Source organism: Xenopus laevis, chromosome 7S (assembly GCF_017654675.1).
Source record: "Xenopus laevis strain J_2021 chromosome 7S, Xenopus_laevis_v10.1, whole genome shotgun sequence".
Lineage (NCBI taxonomy): Eukaryota > Metazoa > Chordata > Amphibia > Anura > Pipidae > Xenopus > Xenopus laevis.
Genome location: NC_054384.1, coordinates 38743315 through 38765234, shown reverse-complemented (window position 1 = coordinate 38765234; position 21920 = coordinate 38743315). Strand labels below are relative to the sequence as shown.

The window sequence follows — 21920 nt, the reverse complement described above, 5'->3', positions numbered from 1 at the left end:
AAAACGGACGCTGACGTACATTTTTTTTTTGACGCAGGCGAATTTTCACCAGCAAATTTTCACGGCCGTTTCGCAAATTTATTCGCCGGCGGCAAATCGCGAATTCGCGCCTGGCGAATAAATTCGCCCATCACTACTGGTTACATGTTATCTGAAAAAGAATATAGGCGATTAATAGAGCTGTGCGAGTGTGGGTATGTATCTAAGCTGGGTTTCATTTGGAGGGGTTAAACTCTTTTCAACCCAACTGTAACTTTGTGATTGTGAATATAAAGCGAGCTCTTCCATCAGTGGTCACATGCTTCCTGTAATTAATACGAATAGGACACAGTTAATTAAAAATCCAATGCCTATAATAGTAAGAATGACACACAAAGAAAACTTTTCTGCAATTTGTATTCACCAAGCAAAACCCCACGAAGAAACAAAGAAACAGGAAGCTCAACTCTTCCTATATCTGAAATTGTGAATAAGTTTCTACTTCAAAATGTGTCTGCCAATTAGGGATGTAGCGAACCGCCGATAATGTGTTCGCGAACGCCGTTCGCGAGCACCGGCAAAAAATGCGGACAGTTCGCGAACAGTTCACGAACTTCGAACATCCGAAAATCGTTCGATTCGAACGATCTAAGGATTTTAATCGTTCGATCGAACGATTTTCGTTCGAATCGAACGATCGAAGCCATTCGATCGAATGATTTCATTCAATCCAATGGCTTTGATCGTTCGATTCGAACGAAAATCCTTCGATTTTAGCGATCGAATGGTCGAACGATTTTGACGCGAACGCCTATTGGCGAACGTCGCGCGACGTTCGCGAACTTGCGGCGGACGCGAACAGCCGATGTTCGCGCGAACAAGTTCGCCAGCGAACAGTCCGCGACATCCCTACTGCCAATACAAACATCATATCAACATATGCTACTCATGCTGGAATGTTACATAGGCAGCCAGTAGCAAATAAGAAGGAAACAGTTGTACTCTTGCACATTATTTTACTTAAAGGGAATGTCAACCCCAAAAAAATGTTTTTGCCTAATAAAAGAAAACGCAAATCTAAGCAACTTTACAATCATTACATTTTTTTCTAACAGAAAATTAAAAATGGCAATGTTTGCATTTGTGCAAACTGGAGAGTTTTCAGTCCTATTGTTTATCAAGCAAGACGTTGTTGGCACAGGTCTTCTGCATATAATCCCCTATACAGTATGTAAATATATTACAATATTGTGCTTATTAATTATGTATTTTTAAATCACAAAATCCAAGACAACTCTATTTAACCATTTAAAGAGATAATCAATAGTGGCCTATGTCACATACAGTTACTGAAGGTGGTAATCAATAGTGGCCTATGTTATTTCCACTTTGCATAACAGAGCAGTATTCTTCACAAATTAATCTTTTGTGTATAGTTTACACAACTTTGCAAAATAGCTTGTTAGAGAGATTTATTCCAAAAAACATACAAATATACTCACCCTATTAAAGGAAATCCTAAGGAAACGTCAAACTGCAGTATATTATCCATTGCTCTCATTTGTGATTTGAAAAGGTTGAGACAGAAATAATCGCAACATTGATTATGTTTCGCCATCAATTCTACACCTGTTTTTTGGGCAATCCAAACTAGGGGAGCAGCAGTTGTGGTCGATGCTGTTTAGTATTTTATGCCTCCCATTCTGAACGGAGCACAGTTGTACCTACCGTATATACTCGAGTATAAGCCGAGTTTTTCAGCCCCCAAAATATGCTGAAAAACTCTACCTCGGCTTATACTCGGGTCAAGCACAAAAATGGTCGCCGGCGTCCAAGAATAGTCGCCGGCGTCCAAGAATAGTCTCCAAGAATATTCACCAACATCCAAAAATGAGACGCCGACACCTCCAATGAGAGCAGAAACCCTCAATTTTTGATTGAAACCTACCAGAAGCTGCTGCATTTCTCACCCTAGGCTTATACTCGAGTCAATAAGCTTTCTTAGTTTTTGGAGGTAAAATTAGGTACCTCGGCTTATACTCGGGACAGCTTATACTCAAGTATATACGGTATTAATGAACAGGAACCCTGGAGCTACTGCCACCTCTGGAACAGTGTAGCCCCAGGGTTCCCGTGTGTAAAGAATTGGGCATGCCCATAACTCTCATGCTGAACACTTTGCTCACAGCTGTCACAGTTGTAAATGACTGCTTGTGTTTTGCACCTGAGGAATAAGGCGCAGGTCAAATGTGCCTCACTTTAATTGCAATAAATATTGTATGTGATTACCAAACCCAAAGCAAAGATTTTAAATCAGATTTTAAATCAGATTCAGATCATGCTTCGGGGCATATTCTTGAATTCTGTTTTTAAAAAAACTAAATAAAGGATGTTTTTACCTTTGCTGTGGGCTCTCTGAGTTAATGAAGGCAAACTTAGCCCAACATTGTAGAATTGCTATATGCTATATGGTATATGCTAAAACCTTCATGAAGCAATAATGCTCTGCCATTTCAGTACAAGCAAGTCAGCCTATTTTTCTCACTATAACCCTTATAGTACCATGAGCAAAAATATGTATTAACTAAATTCGGATAATACACCAACTTTCACGTTTTGAACTATACAATGGGGCAAATTTACTAAGGGTCGAATTTCTAAGTTAAAAAAACTTCGAAATTCGACCCTCGAATTTAATTCGTTCGACTTCAAATATCGAAGTTGAAGGATTTTTAGCGTATTCAGACGATCGAATAGAAATTAAATTGTTCGAATCGAACGATTCGAATGATTTTTAGCGATCGATCAAAGTATTTCTATTCGATCAAAAAAAACATAGAAAAGTGCTGTGGAAGGTCCCCATTAGCTAACATTGCACTTCGGCAGCTTTAATTTGGCGAAGTATGAAGTTGAAGGTTTTTTTTAAAGAGACAAAACTTCGATTATCGAATGGTCGAATAGTCGAACGTTTTTTACTTTGAATCGCTCGAATCGAAGTCGAAGTTCGTAGTAGCCTATTCGATGGTTGAAGCACCCAAAAAATTACTTCAAAAATTCACTCGAGCTTAGTAAATCTGCCCCAATGTGTTCTTGATTGTCTTTTATTTTTTTAATGCTGCCCACAGGCACTGTTCTTTCTAAATGCTCTTACTGAGTCATAGACAGAAGCATTTTATCTACTCAGAGTAGAAAACATTAATAAACCATTAAGATGGCTCTAGTGACAAGTGGTAATACAGTTTTTAACTGAAAATATTGCTCCATGTAAAAGCTTGCTTTAGTACTGATTCTTTTCAATAGAAGCCTATGGGGTTTAACTGAGTTAAAATTAATATTTGAAGACAGGTTTAAAATTGCCAACCCCCATATTTAATATAGCAACAAATAAAATGTTTTGCTTTTAAACAGGGAACCAGTAAATTCTACCCACAGATTAGTTGCTGATTTCGCAAATAATTTTAATGTTGGATCATTTTGCTTAAAAAAAAAAAAAAGCTCTTTACACAACATATATGCTCTCTCTTGAAACTGCCAGAGGTCTGTAATGCAATTTGAAATTATATACCACTATTGCTAAGCTGCTATATATGTTACTGTACAAGCCCGGATGTGTGGCAAGGCTACAAAGGCCAAGTCTAGGGCAGCACATATTAAAGGGCCTAGCCACACCTTAAGTTTGCATGGAAAACTCCGGTCTAGACACACAGCAGATCGCTTGCGTATCCTGTAAAGCCTCACATTGATGGATGTGCATGTGAATGAATGGGGGAGCATTAATGGGGGGGCGGCCTATGAGTGCCGTAACAAGAAATCCGTCCCTTTTACTGTGCAATGTTGCAATGGGGGCTTTACACCATTAATATTGGCTCACCAACCTAAGAGCAGACCCATATATTAATATGTCCAGAATTGCAAGAGAAACAGACATGATACTCAAATAAAGTTTTATTTGTATGGCTGAAAAAAAAAATAGCTTTAAGAAGGGACAATATAGCCAATGTGAATATAAAGATGATGCTGAATGGTGACCCAAGCAAAAACTAACAAGAAAAAAAGGAGTTGATACAATAGGGTACTTGAGTAGGAGAGCTATTCATAGATGGAGTAATGCAGAGCACTGGATCAGTAGTAGGTGCGTCAAATAAAAACACATACAAATGAAGATTGATAGGGGTAAAAATAGACTGTTAGTAAAACCAGAGCTCAGGGTCAAACAAAGTTGTGTATAATAAATCACATGAAGATGTGAAGGATGTGTGACTGGTGGTATATCGGTTGGGTTACAAAGCTGTACATTCACAATTATAACATGAATGCATACACTGACGGACTTGATAATTCAAGAGGAAAATTTCACGCGTTGTTTGGCTTTCAGCCTGTGGTATTCTTGTGGTATGAATTACTTCTTTTCTATGTCCTTAGCTAGTTTTTCAAAGATTCCCAGCAGCACACAGGGTGAAATATTAATTCTCTCCATCACCGACCTAAAAAGAAAAAAAGTCATTTTAAAACTAGGTAACACAATTAAATGATTGTCTTCCTCTAAAGCCAGCGTATAGGTTATTTCAACATAGACATTTACATTGTGTCTTTCATTAATGGTAAAGTGATTAACACTGCTTCCCTGTAATATAAGGGTCTGGGGTTTCACACCATCCATATCTTTATTAAAAAAAAACATAATATGAGGGGACCAGTGCAAAATAAGAGATATTCTAATAGGCAGGCTCTGAAGGTTACAAGGTGATGGAAGAAAGAAACTGAATTTCACAAGGCAAGGGGGAGCAAAAAAGGGTAACTCAAATTGGGATTTCTAATTTTCATAGGTGATACTGAATAGGGTTGATTTATCGAGTCAAATACTAATGTATGATCTATCCTACAAGAATCTAACCTATTAAATGTTTCCCAAGGCTGCCTGCCTTGTTTAATTGCTTCTTAAAGTAGTATTCTGTACCTGTCCTCCTCCTGTCCTAGCCAAGGTCAATAACAGTGACACAAGGCCACTATTGTTTCACTTTTGTACCTGCTCAATGCTTTCTGTGGCCTCCACTGCGGGTTCTTCTGCAGCAGGTTCTTCTGGCTGATCTGGATGTAGATCTTCCTGTGAAATGAAATAAAACAGTTGTTAACTCGGAAACAACTGTAATAATATGTCTTATTTACTATCTACAAAGGTCAATTTTTCATATCATAACAGAGAGCATGCTTTAGTAACATTATTGGGATATGAAACCTAGCAGAGGTATTCAGAAGAATGGCATAAAAAGAGGGTTTTAGGCAGTTGGTAAGTGACACTAAAGAGATAAAAGCTTTCACTGTTAACTTTATTTACTTTTTAAAGGAATTGCATTTTATTTTTGACATATTATTTCACAGCTTTCTTTAAGTTTATTGTTTTTGCTTTAAGTCCCATTTCCCAGCTCCTCAGATCCTGTTTCTGGTTTAACCCTGTAGTGCTTGTTCTGAATCTCAACAGACATTTCACCTGCCTTTTTTTGATATCTATTTTTGCCCTTATCCATAGGAAGCTAACAACCAATAAGCCTATGCGTAGGAGGGCAGATTGGAGACATTTTGAGGCACAATATCAATCAGGAAGCAGTATAATTGTGCCATCTATGAAACAAAGTTATATTAAATTGTTTAAGGATAAGTTCAGGTTGACCTGTGTGATATTTCCAGGGAGCACATGCAGGAGGATTAGTTTCCATGTTCTTCCCGACATCCCAGGAAAGTTTCAAACGACATGCTGACATGGAAAGTGACCAAACAGAAGCATTTAGAAGAGGGTGCAACAACCCTCCTCACAACAATGAGATTTTTGCCTTCAATGTTTCTGTATTTGTTACTATGTTTGATGGCTACAATGCATCCAGCACCACACTCAACCCAAAGTGCATGAGAACTGACTCACTAAAGCACTATATTTCTAGTCCCGTCAGTTAGTGCTGGTTTATGGAAATCAACAGAGAATGGTCACTCCTTGAGAGCCATCTCTGCACACATCAATAAATGCTGCTGCTGCCAGACCATGGACACCATTTCAGCTGGTTTTTAGTTCGAATCGTTCGATTCAAAGTCGAAGGTCGAAGTAGCCAATTCGATGGTCGAAGTAGTCAAAAAAAACATTCGAAAATCTAACTATTTTTCCTCTATTCCTTCACTCGAACTTAGTGAATGGGCCCCATACTGTATACCCATTATGATTTAAATAAAAGATATGATTGTGTTCCTCAAAATGGAAAAAACAATAACTGAACCTTAGTAGAAAGGTAAACATTTTCACAAATAGGTTTTATTATTTTTTTTCTTTAAGTTTTTGAGATATATATGGTTGGACTTGGATGCTTCTTCAAACTAACATTTTTTTTCCTACTGCAAACACCCCAGTAATGCTGTGTGCTCGTAGGGCATTACAAATTGCGGACTCCAGCTGGAATAAAAAAATTAGACCAGGAGATATCTGTCAATCATAGCATGAATGTGTTAGTTGCAGCCAGGGAAACAAATACTATGTTGAGGCACTCACAAATACATTGTTATTTAGTATACTACTGAAAAAAAAGCTATTTTTGAAGCAAACGTTAAACATTCAATACAGTTTATTGAATATTTATGAAAGTGATGGTTCCCTTTTAAAGAACACAGTCATCAAGATAAACAATTATCAATTCAGAAAAAATAATTAAGAATTAAATTACAGTTAATAAGAATATTAGATAAGAAAAGATTATCAAGTTCAGTTCATTACAATGCAATTATTATAGGATCCAAGTATAGGAGAAGGAAGAGGAACTCAGTTGTAAACACAACATGTTTCGGGTTCATTCACTTGATAAAGGGTATTGAACCCAAAACATGTTGTGTTTATCACTGCCTGGAATAAAAAGTTGTTTGGAGTAATACTGCTGGAGTTCCTCTTCCTTCTCCTATACTTGGATCATTTGCAGCAGTTGCAGCACAGAGCAACTATTAAGGAATTGGACGCATACCATTTGGAAAAGCTGTGCTAACCACCATCCCCCTCCTCTATTTGCAATTATTATAGGAAACAAGGTCATTCATCCAAAAGAAGCTTTTAAACTAGATTAGTATACTTTGCACTTGCAAGTCTAAATAATTTGTTATGACTATATAGTGTGGAGAGTGCAATTGTGCCGTCTTGCAATAGAAAAGATAAAATTCCCGGAAATACATCTCTTAAAAGGTACCAGAAGTAGCTTTTTGCCGCCCCTAGTAACCTGCTCAACACTGCTGCCTGAGACGAGTTTTTCAACTCGCCTCATTGGCACAGCGACTCACAAAGTTGCTAAAGAATCAATACTGCCACCTTGTGGTAGAATCTGTACATTGCAGCATTGGCTAAAAAAACAGTATTTTATTTTTTTGGTTGCTGGTTGTTGGAATAATGAATCTCCATTCCAATTGTTCTTCCAGAATATCCATTATGATATTAAGGCACTACTGTATTATTCTAAATATGTAACAGAGAAAGCTCAATACACTTCACATCTAAGCATCTAATTTTGGAATTAACTTTACTGTGTGTACTATAGTGTTTACTATAAAGATTACTTAAATTTCTGATCTCCCACTTATAAACATTCAATGCAAAGTTATTACAAACCAAAAAATAAAACTATTTTTTGTGTGACCAAAGTTTCTGAAATATCCCCTTGTTTTCCGACCCAACAGTCCTCGTTTCTCCTCGAGTAAAACAACAGCAACAGAGGGCACTTTGAACGTTTGTAAGTACCCACTTTAAACAAATGCACGTGAAGTGAAGTGTAAAGAGTGAATTGCACTAAAGGTTAAGTGAAACCATACGGTGTTGTGGAAGTATAACTCTCAAACTAAATACTACACTATATTATTTTTTTCTCTTTTTCTTCATATTTTTTCTCCTGAGCTTTGATTAGCGCTGACCTATTTGAATTTTGGATTCAATGCAAAGTGTACACAAACCTCAAACCAAATAAACTACAGTAACCACTATACCCCTCCTGCCCCACCCAGTTAATAACATAGGCTGTCAGGAGATTTATTTCCATAAAAGCCTACATTCTGGGAATTGCCTACAGCATGTCAATACTCAAAAACATGATAACTGCAGACATGAAATTGCTTCACCAGCATCTGCCACATGTTTCAGCTGAAGAGAATTTTAGTTGTGTCAGCACTGGGCACAAGCAAAAATAATTTATGGTAAACTCTTTCTGTACTTCCAACACACTAAAGCATCATGAGATTGCATTGGCACCATACTATATGTCTGATAAAAATCATTTAAACAATAATTAAATCCAGAAGGATTGTTTTGCCTCCATTAAGAATGAATTATTATTATTATTATTTCTTATTATGTTATTAATTCCTTTGGATCAAGTGCAATTTACTGTTTTATTTTAACAGAGAAAACGAAAATATTTTAAAAATGTTTTATTACTTGATTAAGATGGAGTCTATGGGAGATGGCCTTCCCATAATTCCAAGATTTCTGGATAATGGTTTTCCAGATAACAGATCCCATACCTGTAATATTTTTGGAGAGTCCCTATTTCCCTGTTACGAACAGGTTGTTATTCCACAACTAGAGATTTGATCCATTTCATACAGAAAAGTCCCCCTTCACCGTGAAACTGAGCCACATTGTCTTGTTTATTTTTCAACTTTTTGTTTTTGTTTAACTTCTCCTCCAAAGAAAGATAATGGGGGAAAAGTAGTTTCTACATACCTTTTTTACTAAACCAGTAGAGCTTACAACATTCTCTGTGCCTTCTACAGTCTTTGAAGATACTTGATTTACTCCAGAAACCACGGCTCCACCAACCACATTGGCCTGTTCTTTGGTTTTCTCTGCAACTGGAAATTACAATAAAAGAGTAGATTAAACATTTTAACATTGGCTTCCTTCCTAGACAGGATTATATTTCCTTAAAAGGTGTATTTTGGCTACTACAGGCTTCCCTTATTGCTTTTATGTTTTTATACGGGAACAGCATTTATACTAAACTTGATACGGATATTGTCAATTCCTCCCAGTTGAATTCCAAATTTCTTAAAACACACAAGGATTGTTTATTTAAAATATATAAAAGAGAAAGAGAAGGAGAAGGAAACCTTGTTTATTGGGTTTATTTAGTTAAAAAGCCACCCCCACTTTCCAATAATATTTATAGAGGACCACTTTGAGACCAATAAATCAATTTCACCAATTCATATGCCACTTCTTAATTCATTAAGAATCCTTATAGAAACACCATCATTTCTATGTATGGTATTAGTTACTCCAACCTACTTGGTTGTCCAGGTAATTAATTGATGATACCGTATGTAGGTCAATTATGAATTATTAAATGAACTTAAAGACCACAATCTATTAGAGCAAAAGGTTCGGTGATTTAAATATAAAGTGCAAGTGCTATATCCTAAGGTATACTAATGCTGCAGTATGTAACCATTGGTTACTAGATACTTATCCAATTAATAGATACAAAGTGCAGTGCTTTAAAATAATTATAGTTAATAAGAATTTTTTTGACCGCAATTAATTGAAGCAGTATATAAATATAATTCGGATAATAAGTTATGAAGTGCAAGTGTTTGGTCCTAAAATATCCAATTCATTATATATTTTACTTCAAGATGTATCAATTAAAAGCTGATAAATTAAATGATTTAAATCGTTGGAAATATAAATATTGGAAATTGGTGGAAACAAGGTTTCCTTGTCTTTCTCTTTTATACATTTATGCTAAACATCCTCTAAATAATAGGACACCCCCAGAATGCATTGCTTTTAATGTGTTACATAGATATCAGCTATGGTTTCACTTGTACTACATTTTGATTCAATTTTATTGACATTTTGGGGGCATTTATTTAATTATCACAATAGTGGCATGTGTAAAATAATATCATTATTGTGCGCTCATGGTTTTTTTCAAGAACTGTGAAAAGGAGAGTTGTAGAATATACCATGAGTTGGGCACACTACAGATAAACAGCTCCGATATGTCCAAGTATAAATTGGGCTCTGATGGTGTCATATGTGTCCAACAAGGTAAAATTTAACCCCCGCAAGCACCAAATGTGAGGAAATAGCAACTGCTGCATTTATAAGGCTGCCATGCTACCAACATATAGGCCTCTCTATGAGTATAGATGTGCCAAGGATATGTAATTGTCACTCCTCCTCAGCCTTTAATGAATGTTTGACTCTTGGTTAAATGACTGCCAGAGATTTTATGATCATATTTATACAAAATAACCATGTTATTTGTATCATTTGTATAATCAATTCTTTAAAAAAAAACTTCTAAATATTGTTACAAGTATAATACATGGGGTGGTTATACAGTGTCTTCTTTGTTACTTGTTTTTAGTATCAAATTTGCAGAATGGAGGCTTCTTTGTTCTACTGCGAAATACAAAATGCTTCCACGGCCTTGGTTTCTTACCTGTATTCACACTGTGTACAACACCCTCTTTAGTTTTCGCTCCTGCAAAATAAAATATCAGATGTTGTCATCGCTATAAGGAAATTCTTGAAGAACCAGATATCATTAGTAATTTGCATGTAATTAGAGGTGTTAGCTGAAATTTAGGGAGGAGCAGCATAAGGCTTTATTTTAAACCTGACAAACATGCCTGGTTTCATAAGAATACACACCCTTGTTTTAATTCCAAGACCTATCATCAAAGATGAGACATCTCACACATAATATTACTTTAAAGGTTAATTATGTAAAGCTGAAGGGTGCCACAAATAACATTCATTTCAAAATCGGACATATTATATAGGCTCTTTATGTGACAAGGTACAAATGTAGGGGTCTGTTTAAGTCTGTCCGCAGTATTATTTTATCATTTGTAATGAGCAGCTGTTTCCTTCCTTGTTCCTACAAGACAGTGTAAAGTCATATGTGTATTATTGTATTCTAATGTTTAAAAACTGCTATATTCAGGAAGCAAGTTTGGAAGAATTCTCTGAAACCCCAAAAGAAATATCAGTTACATATTTTGAGATATGATTTTGAAAATATTTTCAGATTAATCCTTATATGTATTAAAAGGCACTAGGTTTGCCCAGGTGCAGTAACCCATAGTATTAAATACGTTGGTTTTTTTTTTAAAGGGGTAGTATGTGCAATGAATAGGGCATATATATTAAACATACTTTTTGACCACTGTTTTAATCACAAAAAACAATAGATTTGTTATAATGAACAGTGCTGTGACGCCATTCTGTCAATCCCTGCACTGGCTTCCTCTACCTTTCAGAATCAAATTCAAATTAATGACCCTGACATTCAAAGCACTTCATAACTCTGCCCCACCGTACATTTCTGAACTCATCTCTATATACTCACTCAACCGCTTACTACGCTCTTCTACTGACCTGTTACTCAACTCTTCTCTCATTACCTCCTCACATGCTTGCATTCAAGACTTTGCAAGGGCTGCACCCCTCCTCTGGAACTCTCTCCCGCGGTCTGTCCGACTTTCTCCTAGCCTTTCTGCTTTCAAGATATCTCTTAAAACGCACTTCTTTCGAGAAGCCTACCCTCACTCTGCTTAACTACCAAATGCAACACCACATACAGTACCACATTTCTCACCCACTTAATTCAATCTTGCCCACTCCCACACCTTGTGTATTACTCCCTTCCCTTTAGAGTGTATGCTCTTTTGCATAGGGCCTTCCTCACCTTTTTGTACCGGTATTGATTGTGATGTATGTAACTCCATATGTTCTATGTATATAATTCATGTGATTTAGTTTTATAATCACATTTACTTTACAGTGCTATGCAATATGTTGGCGCTATATAAATACATGTTAATAATAATAATAATAATAAATTATTAGTAGTAGAACTGAAGAAGCCGTTTGGATGAATGGTGAAACATTGCCTTTTACTTAATTCTACTAGATAGTGTAGCGGTAATTTGTATATAACCCTGTCCTTTAACCCTTTGTTGTGGCTGTTTTGATAGCATGAGTCCATTATCATGGGGGATTATCTGTGAATATAATTATCTACCTTATCTTTTTTATTTTTTTGTGATAATAGCATTAGGCCAAAAGTATGTTCACCGCAAGCCCTTTTAATTGAACTCATGAGGAACAAGGGAGTACACTGCCCCAGTAAATGCTACTGCAGCTTTGTTGCTTTATTTGCTTTATTACATAACTGCCTATGTCTTATGAGCACACTGGTATATAATGGAATGTAATACTAAGAGGCATATCTATCAGAATTTGTGAAGTTTCCGATGTTTTATCATTTGAATAACCTCAAAATTTTTACAGAGCTCCCTGAATATAAAAAACTTGAACGAATGAAACTATGTAAACAAACTTGAATGCATCTAAATTTGCATTCTATTCATCATTTTGAATTTTTTAGAAAAAAAATTAAAAAAATGTATACATCTCAAATTTAAAAAATCACTAAAATGTTACCTTCCCCTGATTTTTAAATAAGCTTGCAAGCTTTTACATGTTGACGTTTTACATTAAAGGTTTTTTATTTGTTTGTTTATTTTAAGCTTATTAAATTTCAAATGCATAAGTATTATCGAGACTGTAAAAATCCATTTAGTAATATTGTTCTTTAGATAGTTATGACATCAAGATAGTTATTTCTAGAATTGGTTTTTAATATGAAAAGAAAGCACCAGGGATCAGTTAAGACCTGCTTATAGATGGCATGTTTTCCATGTCACAAAATAATAACTTTTCCACTCAGAAATGTTATTACATACTCTGTGAACTAGTGCAGACAAAAGAATGCATTATTCTATTTTCCAGTGGTGGATTAGCAAAAATGGTTTTAATGGCTTTCATTATATTACCCCTAAACTGGCACCATGGATTTGAACGGCTGGGTAGGGGTTCAATTATGGGTGGTAAATAGGGAGACAAAGTACAGTTAAAGTGATGAATTCATTACAATATCCTGTACATCTTTTAATGGTTGAAGAATGTACGGTTCATGAGATTTTTTGATAGGTGGCTAAACGTAAGCCACTTCACACCAATGTCACCCAATGCCCATGAACAGCTTGACTGTTTGATACGTGACCATCTAACTGGAAGATAATTAAATTTTTCAGAATGATCATTTGTAATAGCATTAGAGTGGCAGCCAACAGAAACTTATTTTAGAATGTTTAAAATATTAAAAGGAATTGTTCAGTATAAAAACTGGGTAAATAGATGGGCTGTGCAAAATAAAAAATGTATTCAATTAGCAGTTGAATTTCTGTAATCCAAAAATGTAGTGTATAAAGGCTGGAGTGACTTGATGTCTAAAATAATAGCCAGAACATTACTAAGTTCTTATGGTTTTCACTGATTGGTTACCAGGCAGTAACCAATCAGTGACTTGAGGGAGGGCACATGGATCATAACCATTTGATATTGAATCTGAGTTGAATACTAAGGATCAATTACAAACTCACTGAACAGTTATGTCCCATGTGACCCCCTTATAGTCGCTAACTAACTAATAGTTAGAGAGCTGTAAAGCAGGAAATTGGGTTCTGGCTATTCTGTTAATAGATTTAATTTTGGCTTACTAAGTATATTAGAAACATTTTTTATTTTGCAATTTTTACAGTTTTTATTATTATGCTGAACTGTTCATTTAATGGGAAACAGTAGATTTGATCTGGAAATGGCTCCATCACACTTATCCAGTGATGACTGTCTGACTGAAGGGCCACCTCCTGGCTGTCTGCAGTGGAGTTCCTTTTTGGTGGTCCCTTGCTAAATAAGCATAACTCTTGTATAAAATCCTCACCTGTCACTGCTGACAGCCCTCAATGAAATTATTTTTTGACTTGGGCAAGGGCAATTGTTCAACAAACACATTGGGCTCAATTATAAACAGTGGGCAAATTTGCTCCTGGACAGTAATCCATAGCAGCCAATCAGTGAATAATATTTTTCAGTCAGCTGCAGGCAAAACAATTAAAGCTTACATATGATTGGTTGCCATGGGTTACTGCCCAGGTGCAAATTTGCCCAGTGCTAATAAATAACCCCCACGTTTAACTGGCTCAATGGTTACCCAGGGGTTTTGGCTTCTCATTGAATTTGAATTTTAAACCTCTATAAATCACCCCCTTAATGTTTAGAGATCCAAATTATGGAAAGATGGCTTCTTTGGAAAACCCTATTCTGTATAACAGGTCCTATACTTGTATCAAGATTCTAACAGCAGCAGTGGGTTTGTCCAACAATGAATTGCTGCATGTGCATTTTTTTGCACAAAATTAAAAAAAGGAATAATAAGATTTGGCCTACAAACAACGTTTGGCACAATTTTCCAGAGTATCTGGACGTATCTGTAGTTTCTATCCACTGACAAGCACACCCCATGAGCCATTTCTCCCTGTGCAAATTCCAAGAATAATTAGCTTTACACTGGAGATACTTTATTACATTAGGACATGAAAACCACACCCAGAGTTCACTGCAGCATTCTCTGGCGAATGGACATTAAAAGCTTGTGCTGTCATGATCTGTCTTGTTTGACTGCATATTGCAAAACACTGGGAACAAATTGATTGCTCTTCCATCAATATTGAAATGCATTTAAATCATCTACTAGGGCACTTTTGTGATATGTGCATCCCCTGATCTAATAGAAATATACCATGAAAATATATTGTATGTGGCACCTATTTCAATAAATCAATTAATTTAAATAAAGAGGGATAAGGGAATGAGCAGCAAACCAGCAGTAACACAGATACTTAGGATAAAATGTATTCAAGAATGCTCAGGACCAGGTGTTTTCCAGATAAGGATCCTTTTTGTAATTTGAATCACCATACTTCAAAAGTCTACTAAAAAAATAATTTAAACATTAGATAAACTAAAGGTTGTTTTGCCTCTAAAAGAGAATTATTATATCTTATTTGGGATCAAGTACAAGGTACTGTTTTATTATTACAGAGAAAAAAATTTTTCATTTAAAAAAAAAATGTAAATTATTTGATTAAAATGAAGTCTATGGAAGTTGGCCTTCCTGTAATTTGAAGCTGTCTGAATAAATGATTGCCGCAAAATGGATCCAATACCTGTACAAACAAATAAAACTTTGATTATGTTGAACTGCAGTCAACTCTTTTTTCACCTTTAATAAATATAAGCCTAGACAGGCCTACAAAGCCTACTAAGCATCCTATATATTACTAATAACAACTCTATTCTGGACATAGCATAAGTAGAGATCTGGTCATAGACCACCTAAGCTTGTACAAAGATATAAAACTATGCTGCCATAAGGAGGAACATGATACAGTACACAGGCCCTCTAGTGGTATTATATCATCTCTATATATTTGTTCTGTAAATGACCTTTACAGTACTAGATTCTTAACAGTGTGCCTTATGTGCTAGCTAACTATTAAAGGTGAAATAATCTGCAATATATTTTTATTTGAAGTATTATAAGGCTTTAAAAAGATCAATTGTTTTAATGTCTTTATCTGATCACCTTCTGAGCTTTTGTATAACATATAACCAGAACTGCAGTTTGTAGTAGGAAGGTAAGGATGTTGAGTGTAGGACTGGCCATACCGGGGATGACTTTGTTGGCCCGCTTAATTATATTGCAGTATATGGAAAAATAATCCCCGTTTTGTTTGAAGCGTAAGGCATTTTTAGTAGCTTAAGGCACAAAATGTTTCAGTGTCCTTAATATATTGATAATGGGTTAAGTGCAGAGGACCTCCTATATATGTCTATGTGAATTTTGTGGTCACAACCTCATTGCACCCCCGCTTGATGTTTTTAAAAATTAGTGGTGAGCAAAACTTTTCCTTGTTTGTTATAATTTATACAGGAGCAGTGGTCAGCTCAGCGTTGTAACTCCCACCCTACCCAGCTATAGTCAGGTGATCCCACTGGTGGCCAATAAAAGGGCAGCCAAGTTTGGGAGTTTTACTTTCAAAGCAGCAAATAAGTTGCGGGTAAAACTTAGTCCCTTTGTAAAATGTATAATAATGAAGCAATTGAATTCTTAATGAATCAGATGAAAGTTGAGTGTGAGACTGGTCATACCAGGGATGACTTTGATGTAGTTGGCCAGCTTAAATATATTGCAATATATGGACAAACAATCCCTGTTTTGTTTAAAGGGTAAGGCATTTTTAGTAGCTTAAGGCACAAAATGTTTCAATGTCCTTAATATATTGATAATGGGTTGAGTGCAGAGGACCTCTTATATTTGTCTATGTGAATTTTGTGGTCACAACCTCATTGTACCCCCGCTTAATATTTTTAAAAATTAGTGGTGAGCACAACTTTCCCTTGTTTGTATGAAGGTAAAGAGAAATGACCATCAACGTAACTAAACAGCATATAAAACCCTAAAGTACACAGGACAAGGAAATCCCAATAGTTTATCAGCACAATAATACGTGCCACAATCACCCACCGGTGACCTATCAATGGGAAGTCAAAGTGCACTTTCCTCGTATCAAGATTGGCTATGCATGTATTTATGTATTTAATAGGAGCCCTGTACAAATAGCACTCAGCAGGAATCATAAGTGAGCCAATAACATCCATATATAATGTTACCATTGCTTCACCACTCATATTCTACTTGAGATTTATATTAAAAGGATGGTTCGCCTTCAGAAAACATGGCGAAAAATCTACAACCTGCCGAACTGGGGAAAACAGAGGGATTTCTAACAGTTCAATATGTTTTTTATGTAACTTTTTAGCTTTTTTTAAATGTACCAGTTCATTAAAATGTGTTTTTGGCCGTTTTTTTTCTTCTGCAGGGTGTTAGAACTCTGGGAGGCCCATTTTGAATTTATGTGAATTTTTTTTTTACTCGAATAAATTTGAATATACTCTAAATTTGATTGGGTGGTTATTTAAGGAAAAATTAGAATGTCTAAAAGTCGAACAAATTTTAGCGACTTGAAAACTCGAATCAAATTCGATTCGAATTCGACTAAACTACAATCGAGTTTTATTTTCTCCAAATTTGAATCTAGTTTTAATCTAGTTTTGAATTTGAGAGTTTTGACCCAAAAAACTATTAGAAACTTCGAATTAGAATTTCCTATTCGACGCTTGATAAATCTGCCCCATAGAGCTCAAATACCCCACTGAAGTGTGAAACACCAGCAGATTATGAATTCTAACACCCCACTGAAGTGTCAAACACCAGGAGATTAGTGATGGGAGAATTTGGGGCATTTCGCTTCGACCAAAAATTCACTAATTTTCGGCGAAATTAGCGAAACTGCAAAAAATCATTTATTCGCTGGGGGCGAATCACGGGAATTTACCGCTAATTCTCGCCTGCCGAATAAATTCGCCCATCAATACAGGAGATTAATAAGTGTTACATTAAAATTAGCACAATGCTAGTGAATGGGAGGCTTAGGGGAAGATTTGAGAAAAGTTTTTTTAGACCTCAGAAAACAACATTGGAAATAAAAACACAACAAATAATGACTTCTTAAAATAGCTTTCTATTTTTTTTTTCTAAAATCTGAGACAAGAATTTTAAATTTAAAAAGAGGAAGCTGTTTTATTTTCCCACCTTATTTACATAATTGCATAAGGGTATGAAATCAGCAGCTCTCCGGCCACTGTGAGCTACATTACCCAGCATCCTGAGTCAGACATTCACTGACTTCATTTGTTTTGCCGCAACAGATGGAGTAGTTGCTTTCAGGGGGCAGAGAGAAAATCAGGGCCTGGTTCTTTTAACCTCGCATTTTGTTCATTAACAAGTACATTTTGAGGCTTTCTAATCAAGGCTCCACTTGGACCCGTGATGTAATTGTAGGTCTACAAATGGTACAGGACTCTAGGGGCCTTTTGGCGCATTTGCCCTTTAGTGATCAGTTCTCAAAAATTCTGTATTAACTGTATGCTACAGATTTAGCCACATAGTTATTGTGATTTTATAAGCTTCTACTTGTTAAGACTAAATATGCCTAAAATCTATTTCAGGAAATGGTTAAGTTACAAAAAAGCAGGTTCTTTTAGCATTTTCACAATGAGCCCTTGGTTGTCCTGTTCAGCAGTTCAGGTTCATTGCTAGTTGTATTTATTGGCAGTTTATACAGTTATGGTAAGGTTTGATTATGTGGGAAACTGAATTCATGTATTAAAAAAAAAATACAGGGATACTACTGCAGCTCAAACTGACACACCCAGTCGAATGCTGGAAAGCCAGTGTCTGCCACCTGCCCCACCCAAATACGGATTATGCACAGATCTTCTATACTGCAGGAACACGTGTTTCTTCAAAAACACCGAATTAGGTAACACACACAGTTTGTTAGAGTTGCTTTTTCTGTCTGCCTGGTATATAATAATTTTCATTTATTCTCTTCCCAACATTTAACAATGTTTTTCATTAAACTGGTAGATACTAGAGAATGTGTGGATTTACCTGCACTGCATTACAGCCCTTGATTTTGTGATAAAACTTGCTGGAAAACAAATTCAGAAATTCTTGCAAAATAACATTCTAAATATGCTGCAGTCAGAATGGCAGACAAACAAAGACCGATTCACAAATTCATTGTGTTATTAATAAAGGTAAATAATTTTGCATTTACTTTATTCTATGATACAGTATTCATCTGTATCCAAGCAAAGTTAACTTTAAAAAAATCTGTAATATGTACAACAGAGTTGCTACTGTAACAGCTCAGCAACATAGATAGTTCCTGTTTAATCATTTAGGGCCCCTTTAAATTAAAGTTGGCAGCATTTGTCACAATTTTGTGTTAAAGCAGGACATATTAGACTAAAGAATTGCACATAATGGATGTGTTCCATTATTCAGCTTTAGCTACTACATTATGTATGGATTAGATTTATTTTTTGTCATGTTTTCAATTCTGTCTCTTCTGCTGCAGAAAATAAATTACTGAATGATATAAAGATACACTTAATACTTGGTGGCCTGATGAAGTAACTATCCATGCTGTGTGGGTCCCATACATTAAGGCATAATACTGTATTTTTCAAAAAGAATTTAACATTAAAAGGCGCATTGTCGCATGAATTAAATGCTTAAGCAAGCAAAAAAAACTGATGAATTTTTACAATGGTACATAATTATCATTTTCTTCTGGTAGGTTGAAAGTCATTAAGGGGCACTGGGTGTATTAGTTGAATGGAATCTTCATGCAGGCTACCCGAACTATAACTAACCAGTCACTGCTTCACACCAGAAGAATGGCTATGAAATGGAGTAGCATGCAGTTTAAATGAATAAAAAGAGAGAGATTTAAAATATCATCTGTAGTCTTTGCAGTACTACTAAGGATTACATTTTTCTGCAAAAACTAGTATGTGTGCAATGTGCCCATCATTGCTTTCATTCAGTGCATTTTATGTAAGATCATCATATCTGGATTCACATAGGATCAGCACATGCCCAGCCCTGGTTCAGGTGTGTATGCTTTTCATTCATACAGTGACTGACAGGCAGTTGCATCACAGCTGGAATTATAGTTTATTATGGGCCGTGTACATCACTGACTAGTTTTAAGTAAAATTAAAAGAGGAAAAATTTTCAGGGTGTAAAGCTGATCATTTTCTGTTGCATCATACATGGGCATGTTAGAGCACATAAATAATATACTCCCTAAAGTAGTGCAAGAAGCACACGTTGCAGTATTTTTCCACCTGTGACCTCTGGGCAATTCTTGGCAGCATCAAACAGGGAAGCACTGCTATATGGGAAACATTTTGGCTGAGAAATGCTAACTGACTGCACTATGTCCATGTTAAATCCCAATTCAAACCAGTAAATATGTACTCACCTACATACATGACCCCCTCCTTGGTTTTTTCTGCAGCTTCTGTCACACCCTGCTTGGTTTTCTCTGCTGCAGCAACCACGCCTTCTTTAGCCATAGAAAAACCTTTCTTAAACACATCCATGGTTGTTTGCTTTCTGCAAGACTTGGGGGTCCTCAACTTTGTGTGTGTCACTCTTGAGAAGATGCACCGGTCCTGAAGGGTAGTAGCAGTGTGGTAGTTTGCTGAGCTTCAAGCAGCTTCTTATTAAACTGGTGCACTGCAGTCTGACCAATGACCACCGGAATCCAGCTCTAAAATATTAATGATATGCATTAGGATGGTACATCTAGATGGGATAGGGGGCAGGGGAGGAGGAGGTTGAGGATGGGGTGGGTGAGAGCTGATTACATAGGGGGAGGGAACTTAAAGGACCACTGGAAAATTTCCAGCCACTTTTCATGCTTCAGTCTGCTGTGCTGCAGTACAGAACAGCCTTTCAAGGGCAAGCTGCAGATGCAGAGAAAGATGCTGTAGAAGCACAACCTGCCTTAACATTAAATCAGAAGATACTTTATGCAGATAGCTCTATAATTCTTGTATTATATGAAAAGTATCAGATAACATTTCTCCTGTAGATTTACAAATTGTGGTGGCATGTGTGTGTGTGTGGGGGGGGGTGTTTATAATACAGCTGAATTACTGAATGACCTTCAGAGTTATTGAATCTTCAATACCAGTCCTGCCACTGTAATCCAGAGTTTGCAGAATATATGTATTTTCTATGGTATTGTTTATTCTAAAGGTTCTAACTCAGAAATGACACGCAGCTGTATGCCAATAATCAAAACTAATTATAAAGGGAAAGCTAAAGATGGAACGATAAGGGCCCAGCTACATACAGTATACATAGGAGAGAAAGTGTTAATTTTTTTTTTCTGACTGCAAACATCAAACGATTTTCAGAATCCTTTCTCTAAACACACAGAGACACATATGTGTGATTTTTTTAGCATTATTAGGCATTATCCAATAAAGTCTTTGAGCAGAAAGGATATTAAAAGCATTGCAGAAAGTATCAGTAACACAGACATAAAAAATGCTTTGTCATATTAGTCTCTGTGCTCTGTGCACTGAAATAGTTGTCTGAAAAGAGCTGGCCCTTTATAAATTAATATCATATTAATTAGGAATCGCTTATATTTCTTATCTTAAATAAAAACAAACATTGCAAATTAATAACATTTTAATTAAAGTGACGTCCCCATACTATGCAGAACTCTGAGTTACATAGATGTGATGGCATGGGAACAATGAAATGTAAAATGCCAACTTTCAAGAGCTTGTGTTCAGCATGGAAAGCTCATATTATGAACACCCCTCATATTCTCCACCCATCTAATTTTTTACTAAATATTGATTTTTCTCTGCTCTGGGACACACCATATAAAATGGGCTTGGCAGAAGTGATGTGCTACCAATCTGAGTGCTCTTTTTACTATAAAGCAGATAATCCAATACCCATGCCTATATATCAGTTCTGAGCTAAATATGGGTATGTAACATTGCTGTATCAGGGGAATAAGTTTTGGTGCAGTGATGTCATATTCACTTACTTATCTCTCGAGATTCCTTTGAATGGACCATAAAACCATTCTGAACCTGAATTAAGACAAGAGATTGAAGAGGGTGCTCAGACTTATCTGAATTAAAATGGTATATTCCCTATAAATGTTACAAAAAGAGCCGCTAAAAGGGCTTCAGGAGAACAAGTCAAAGCCATTTCTTGGTCTCCTTTGGTACCTGCAGCAGAAGCAGAAAGATGCTGCTTGGACTATTTTTCACTACCTGGTAATGTAACCAGATTTATATATGAGCAATTGACAATGTGCCTTCACTCAAGGTACTGTAGACACAGCCTATGCCAAATACTCACTAACACTTTGTCTTAATTCAGACTAAATATATCAGAGCTTGAAAATCTTTCCAAACTCCAAGGCAATGCCTTCTTAACTAACCCCCATTTATAGGTGACCATACTGATATATTTAATACAAATTGCTTAGTAAGCATAATAGATGTCTCTAAATATTATCTGGGCAACTGTAAAGGCTCAAATCATACTTTGTAC

General features: G+C 36.0%; 1 protein-coding gene across 1 annotated transcript; it reads right to left on the bottom strand.

Annotated features, from left to right (window-relative positions):
* Positions 1-3912: 3912 nt before the first annotated feature.
* On the bottom strand, positions 3913-20028 carry sncg.S (synuclein gamma S homeolog). Its single transcript, NM_001087359.2, has 5 exons — positions 19813-20028; positions 10443-10484; positions 8717-8844; positions 5006-5083; positions 3913-4463 (listed from the first exon to the last, which is right to left on the bottom strand). The coding sequence occupies exons 1-5, from the start codon at positions 19931-19933 to the stop codon at positions 4443-4445; spliced, it is 390 nt and encodes a 129-aa protein (NP_001080828.1). The 5' UTR covers positions 19934-20028; the 3' UTR covers positions 3913-4442.
* Positions 20029-21920: the final 1892 nt, after the last annotated feature.

Excerpts from the sequence above, each read along its gene's own strand:
- sncg.S (NM_001087359.2), bottom strand. The coding sequence starts at position 19,933 with ATGGATGTGTTTAAGAAAGGTTTTTCTATGGCTAAAGAAGGCGTGGTT. Across the intron at positions 10,485-19,812 it reads GGAGGGGGTCATGTATGTAG|GAGCGAAAACTAAAGAGGGT; the intron begins GTGAGTACATAT and ends TTTATTTTGCAG. Across the intron at positions 8,845-10,442 it reads TGTACACAGTGTGAATACAG|TTGCAGAGAAAACCAAAGAA; the intron begins GTAAGAAACCAA and ends TGTAATTTCCAG.